The sequence below is a fragment of the Mus caroli genome, chromosome 11, assembly GCF_900094665.2.
Source record: "Mus caroli chromosome 11, CAROLI_EIJ_v1.1, whole genome shotgun sequence".
NCBI classification, from domain to species: Eukaryota; Metazoa; Chordata; class Mammalia; order Rodentia; family Muridae; genus Mus; species Mus caroli.
The window spans coordinates 95504818-95512516 of NC_034580.1; the positions used below are offsets into that span (position 1 = coordinate 95504818).

General features: G+C 41.1%; 1 protein-coding gene across 1 annotated transcript; it reads right to left on the bottom strand.

Annotated features, from left to right (window-relative positions):
- Positions 1 to 4582: 4582 nt before the first annotated feature.
- On the bottom strand, positions 4583 to 5610 carry LOC110305232 (keratin-associated protein 9-3-like). Its single transcript, XM_021177078.1, has one exon. The coding sequence runs from the start codon at positions 5563 to 5565 to the stop codon at positions 5197 to 5199; it is 369 nt and encodes a 122-aa protein (XP_021032737.1). The 5' UTR covers positions 5566 to 5610; the 3' UTR covers positions 4583 to 5196.
- Positions 5611 to 7699: the final 2089 nt, after the last annotated feature.

Below are 7699 nucleotides of genomic sequence, written 5' to 3' on the forward strand. Positions count from 1 at the left end.
AAAGGAAGGAAGGAAGGAAGGAAGGAAGAAAGAAAGAAAGAAAGAAAGAAAGAAAGAAAGAAAGAAAGAAAGAAAGAAAGAAAGAAAGAAAGAAAACCATTACTGCAGTGGAGTTTCTTAGAGTTCAGTTGTACAGAGCATGCTGAGATCTCTAACACTGGAGACAAGTTGCTGTACTTGGAACTAACTTCAACTGGAAAAATACCCAACTCTTTACGAGATATTATGAAGTCAATGTCTACTATATTTGACCGTGATAGTCTTACCTGTTTAATGAAAACTCAAAATGCTACTGGAGCCTAGGCGATCAAGAGCAGTGGGAGGCATTGTAGTAAACTTCCATTTGCAATGCCGGTTGTTATTTTATTTAAACTTTACAAAGCAGCAGATCCAGCAGTGTCAGGGATGCACCGAGCAACACGACCACTGCGTGGAGCCTCTGGTGCAGCAGCAGGAGGGTTGAGAGTGGGCCTGTGGGGCTCAGTGAAAATGCACACCTCCCTCAGAAACTACGTACTTGCTGATAAACTTTTGGAATGCTTGTGAGCAAAACCTTTTTGAAGGCAACAAATGGCAGCACTTATAATGAAATCAGTGATATCTGGTCACTTAGCTGTAAGGTCGGGTACACACAGAAGTGATGCACAGAAATGGAAAGGGGACATGAGACTGCCCAAATGGTCCAAGTTAAGTTAAGTGAGCAATGGCCTGGACTTTTGATATATCATTGCCCATTCTCCTTCAGTCCATGTTCAGCCACATGGATAATTCTTCATGAGTAATCTGTTGAGAAGGAATCACGGGTTACAGGTGTTCCCAGATAACATTGGGGCGCAGCTGAACATAGATACTGTCAACATTCCCGAAAGGACAAGCTATCCTTTTTATGAAGAACAGCTCATCAGATGAGCCCTTCAAAAATAGAGCATCTTCTCCAGCTGGGAGCAGAGAGCAAGTTAGAGAGATGCTACCCAGCTGCTAGAGAGGTTCAAAGTGTAAAGAGGGACTTGTTGGCCATTTTTGGTTTGGCCGTGGAGGAGCTTTGAGAAAACGTGAAAAGGAAATGAATCCGAACAACTGTGAGCTATGGAAGAAGATCCCGGCTCTAGATGAGACTCATTTGACTGACTTCAGTTAGGCAACCGGATAAACTTTAGTCTTCAACTTTGGACAATGTCAGCTCTGTGGCTACAGGGAAGGAAAGACCTTTTAGACATCCTTTTGTTTGTTTGGTTTACATCTTTTATGGATCTCTGATAACAGCTTGGCTGGGTGTTGTGATCTCAAGTTAGTTATTTCTCTTCCTGAGAGCACCTGAGCACTGCCAGAGGACACTCTCTTCCTAGTGATCACCGCTGTCATCACCGTTGTCAAGGAGTCAAGAACAGCAGCCGGATGGAACCCCCCCCCCCAAGCCAATAGATTGAAGTAAAAATTGCGGTATGATTCTATTTCATTTCCTATCAACAAGAAATTTAACACAAAGTACAAGTTTAGGGATTCTGTTAAAGTAGCCACAAAATATGATTGTTGCTTTTTTTTTTCCTGGAATCACTCTTGATACCAACTTTTGTGTTAGCAAATACCTAATGAGGGGAAGAAGTGCTAGTTTACCCTTGACCTTGATAATTTAATATAAGCCATTATTAGTTAGCTATAGGAGGTAGCTTAGTAGTTAGAAAAGAAGACGGAAGAATAGTTTCTTATAGAAGAAGCAGCTATGGGAAGGGAAGAGTCAGAGAGCAATAAAATATACAAATCAAGGGGGATGTCCTGAAGGGATGCACTCATTGTGCATCTTCTTGATGTTTTCTAACGTCCTGAACTTGAAGGATGGCTCCAGTGGATTGGGAGCTCCAGGATGGGTGCTGGATGGCTTGAACAAAGTCTGTCATGGAAGCAGTGATGTGGTTTGCATAGTACCACCACCCAGCCTCCCCAAACAGAACATGGAAGGGGAGTGGCCAAGCTATAAGACGAGAGCCTATGTACCAGCATCTAGGAACTTCTACCAAAACTCGTGATTCCTAAAGTAAAAGTGTTTTCAATAAATAAATAAATAAATTAGGAATTTTATTCAGTTTACTATTTGCATTGTTATTAGTGTGTGTGTGTGTGTGTGTGTGTGTGTGTGGTTTGGGGACACACATGCTGTGACACACATGTGTAAGTCATAGTGTGTGGAGTAGCTGCTCTACTTGTACCTTTTTATTGGGTCCAGAGATTAAGCTCAAGTTGGTGGGCACCAAGCTCCATCACCAGCTGAGCCATCTTGCTGGCCCAGGCTTGTGAACCTTGACACACTCTCCATCCAATTTTTTTAGTTCCCTTTTAATGGAGTTTGGAGTTAGATAGAAGTGGATTCAGAAAGCAAGACATTTTACCGTTCTAGACCTAGTTATTCATGTACAAGCCAGGGTACACATGTCTATTTTGTAGGATACAAGGGTTACACAAATTAAGCCTAGCATGAAGTATCAATGCTAAGTACAAGGCCAGGTTGTTTCCATCTTTTCCTTTCCTGGGTATCTTTCTCAGGACTCTTTATTACCTCTGCCTCTTATCCCCCTTTCCTTCTTACTCAGATAAACTATTTTGTTCTTTTTTTCATCCTGTGATTCTTTCTCCATCCTTTATTTAATACCCTGTTTCCCGTCACTTGGTTGGGATGAGAAACATCAACCTTCCCATGGTGATTTTCCTCCTTTGAAGGAACATTCCTACTTCTGCTTTCGGATTTTAAACGTGTGTTCTTTTGCCATTACTTGACTGTTTATGGCCAGTAGATACTGTATGTAGGAAACTGCCACTTTTGAGAGATCATTACAGCCACTGGCACCATGTAACAGGAATATTCTAGACTTTCATGTTTGGAAATCCAAGAAGCATGGACTGGATGCAGGCATACTCACTCTCTTCAGGGGAGGGTAGCTGCTGGCATTTGTACAGACTCATCTACATAAGGACTAGGACTCTGACATTTCACGAGACTTTGTTCCAAGTATTAGGCACATGTTTCAAATAAGGAGAGTTGGCCGAGGTGGTGAGGAACACCTCAGGCACAGAACCATGCATGCTCCATTTATCTTAAAAAACAAAACAACACCAAAGCACTCACAAACTTAACCTACCACTTTGTAGGTTTCATTAGACAGCCCCCCGATTCTCTGTTTCTTTAACTTACTTTCTTTAGTCTTCCAGTGTTGGATCACAGATGACTCCACAGCACAGTATGCAGAACATTTAACTATTAATTGCTTCCGTGTCTTTGGAAGAATGATGTATAGTTGAATTACTTAGCATGTAACTTTCCCAGATTATCTTACTTCATTTATTTTATTATAAGCCAGATAGTATTGCATTGCATAGATGTCCCAGAGTTTGTCTATCCCGTTCACCTACAGAATCAACATTAGTGCTCAGAGTAGATATAAGGTTTTGTCTCATTTTTGGGTATATCTACAGGAGCACAATTTATGGATCCATTGGTAACAATATGTTGAGTTTTGTAATAAGGTACCAGACTTCCAAGGGCTTATGGCATTCTGCATCCCCATCAGCAACGGTGAGCTTTTCTCTTGCTCTACATCCTCATCAGCATTTAGTTGCATTGTTGCTTTGGATTTAGTTATTCTAAAAGATATGTAGGTTCTTTGTAATTTTTTTTTCCACTGGGAAGGGATTTCAAAGCTCTCTGTATGGACTCTCCTCTTTGTGCAGCCTCTCCTGCTGATGCCACCCCACCCAGACTGTGTTAGTCCCATGTTGAAGCAATTTCTTACGTTTTCCTGTCCTGTTGCTCACTTTCTGTCTTCTTTTCAGTCAAGAAACCCCAATATGTTATTTCCATTGTGGAGACCGTCTAGATCATTTCTGGGAGCTCTCGAGGCTTTATTTTCTTGTGGTTCCTTTGTTCAGTCAGCTCCTGGGTGACCTTTGTCTTCTTTTAAATTTACATGCAGAGGAAACCTAGTCCCTTTAATGCTTTTCATGGAAAGTCTCAAAGATTATCTGAGTTTGTTGGTTTAATGAGGAAGAGATCAGATAGCAAGAACCACGAGCTCCCAATGACATAATACTCTCTCTTTTTTTTCTCTATTTCTAGACCAAAAATTTCTTCCAGTCTCAGTTGTTATTATTCCACACCATTCTGGTGGGATTCTGGTGCTTCGTGGCCTGTAGGGAAACCTTATTGTTAATACCTTATTGTAAACAGGCATCTCTAGACATATTGGCCACAAACATGTCTGCCCACTAAGTTTACTTTTGTGAGCTGGGAAGAGGTTACAATTTATCACATTCCATAGTATTTGAGCTATGATTTTTGAGCATTATGATTTTTCTTTCTGTATAGCCATGTTGTCACAGGTAAGAATTGACTCTTCATCATCTGTCAAGTCTCTATCATCTCTTCCAACTTCCTGCCTTAAAGTGGCACTTAATACATTTTAATGGAATGAGTGATACATGAAACCTAAATGACTTCAGTCCCTCAGAGGGGAAAAATAGATTCATTTAAGTACATTTTCAAATACCATAAGCAGATGAAACACAAGTGGAAACAAACCATAGTTTCTTTGCCCAGGATATAAGCTTTATTAAGAAACATCAGAAGTCACAATGCTACAGATATAATGGAATGGCCAGCAGGCAAACTAATTATGATCCAAAAAAAAAAAAATAAGGAAAGGATCCAGTGGGAAATGTAGAATGGTCTGGCGTATTTCTTAGAAGCTGGAAGTTGGTTAAGGAACTTCCATTTTGCTCTGATGACATCTGAAGAATGTCTCTCAGCTGTAGGCTGGTGTCTTTGATGTTAGGAAAGCTTTAAGTAAACAGAAGATAAAAGTTGGTCACCAAGCAGGAAGAATAGGGTTACAGGCTGTTCTTAAGAAAATATTCTCCAAGATTTTGACAATTCTCAATTCTGCAAGAGTTTCAGATGCAATACATCCAGAACAATTTGGTGGTCAGCCTGTGGATTCTCAGCATTTCTGGATCCACTGTAGAGGGTCAAGGTATTGATTATAGAACAGACTCGGACAGGGCTGTGATGCGCTTGTATTCCGAGGCCTCATAAAAGACAACGAAGTAAAGGTTGGAGAACTTGTTACTGGTCCAGAGTTGGTTAAGGAGATGCACAATTCAAGAATACCATGATCTGGGCAATTGAAAAATTAGCTCTTAATAGGTGGATTAGCAGCAGTAGCAGCAACAGGCTGGGCGGCAGCAGGACTGTCCACAGTAGGATGGACGGCAGCAGGAGGCCTGGGCGTGGTGCAGCTGGCAGCAGGTTGGGGGTATACAGCTCACCACACAGCAGGGGGGCAGGCAGGTGCCCTCCACACGGCAGTCAGGGCGGCACCATCTAACACGGCAGCTCACGCCTCCAAAGCCACCCTCCTGGCCGCAGCCAATGCCACCCCCAATGCCATAGCCTGTCCCACAGCAGCTTGGCTGGAAGCAGCTGGTCCCACAACAGCTGGGCTGGCAGCAGCTGGAGCCACAGGTGCCACCAGTGGAGCAAGTGGGAAAGCCACAGAAGCTAGTAGCACAGCAGGCCATGTTGTCAGGAGTTGGTTGGATGTTGAGTAGGTTGGATGAGTTTCTGAGTTTGGGAGCAAACCTGAGCATGGGGCCTTTTATATAGTCAAGCAAGTTGCTGTTTATAAAATTCTTAACATATTTTTCTTGTTTTTGTTTAAATTTGTTCCTCAGTGGTCCTCTGATTGGCTTCCATTGAAATACTTGTGACATATTATGGGGATGGTTTTGTTTTATAAGGTCGCTGTGACTCGTTCTATTGGCCGCATACTCTTTGGAGTAGTGTTTGTGGTTTCCATGTTCAAAGAGTCTTCTCACTGTAGGTTAAGACAACACCCTTATTCTGAATAGTTGTCATTCCACTTGGCCGTCTAGCCAAACCTCGGAAGCAGAAGGCCATGAGATTGCCTTTCAAGCATTATTTTTCTCTCTTGCATAGATAGACTAAATTCTATTGAATTTAAAGCATCGGTGTATTTGCCAAATTGAGCACACCCCTGGTTACATCTAACATCTACCTCATTGACACTGTCACCATCGTCAAATGGTCTTTATAGCTCTTTCCATTTCAATAGATTGGAAATGTGTGAGCGTTATTTGTATTTCAGGCCAGAGAGTTCTTTCACTGTGAACTAAATGACTTTTTTTTTCTTTTTCCTTTTCAGAAAGTATCCAGACTGATTTTCGTATATTAAATATTATTGAATGTTATTTAATATATTTTGTATATTAAGTATTATTAAATGTTTACTGAATCTGATTCAGTGGTGATTAACCGAGGGGGGCGGAGTATAAGGTATGATTCACGAACGCCTGAACCACTCAAGAGTGAGTAAGGGCACTTTCAAGTTGTAGCGCCGCCCACGGAGACTTCTTTGCCGTGAAGACAGTAGGGAATGGTGAGGTATTTTTGTCTGAATTTAGTGGTTGGAAAAAGCTTGAGAAAAATATCTAGGAGCACAGTCATCCAATTCTCTCTTTTCTGGAATGTACCATTCTATTTGTAATCCATCGTTGCTGCCAATTTAATGAGAGAGGTAAGTGGTGGGGACTTGTAAATAACCTGAGAAAAATGTCTTAGGTCTTTATGTATTTTGTGTATTATAGTCAACTGCTTATATAAGAACTAAAATTACACGATAGACTCTACCTCCTTGTATTCTAGGTTTGTGTTAACTTCTTAAGAAAGGCATTTTTTTCAATTGGCTTGCAAATTATAAATTGTGATATTGCTGTTTGAGATTTCTAAGACATCTGTATGATGTGATGGTGGAATTCAGCAGTTATACCTCAAAGCTGCTTGCTCTACTCTTATCTAGTACAGATGTATCCCTCATACACCCAGCAAGTGCAGGTGAATACTGAGAGTTGAAGTTTATACAGCTGGAGATCAGCGGAATGGAGTTAGGCCAAGTTGTAGGAACTGAACCCAAGTTCTATTGGAAATGGTATTGGCAGATATTTACCAAAAGAGTTAGTAGATAATAATCTAGTTTCTTTATGTTGTGCATGGATAAAGAAAAATCATCTACTGTGTTAAATGGGACAAGGTTTGAGTTGGTATAAAAAGTCCATGCAGGGTAACTCTATTGGTCTGGGTTCTTTTTAATAAAACATTCACACATTTAAATAGCCATGAAGATTATTTAATGCACAGAACATTTTTATTAGCAGACGATTCAAACATAAGTTAATTTTCATACAACCATTTTGCTTTAGATTATGTGCCTATACCTGAAGATTACTATCATCTATAGATGGGCAGCTTAAAATTAGAAGGTGCACAGAAATCTATTCACTTGTGCATAAAACACTTTATTTGAGAGCATCAGGGTCTCTTCAAGTGGAAAGCTTGGTGGAAGATGTGTGGGGTCCGAGAACTAGGAAATAAAGTCCACGCCTCACTGGATGATGTACTGCTGCATCCTTGTGCATTATCTAAACAAAGAAGGGTCCCTGGAACATGCTGATTGAGTTGCGTGTTCAGTGGACTAATTCCAGCACGCCTGTGGGATCCTGATGAAGAGTTCCACCTCCATGAACAGGTTAACAACATGAAGATACTTAGCATCCACCACGCAGAACACATCCTCAGCAGTCCACACAATTCTTCAGTGCTTTCCGTTGCATTTCTAACTACTCAGAAACCTGGTTC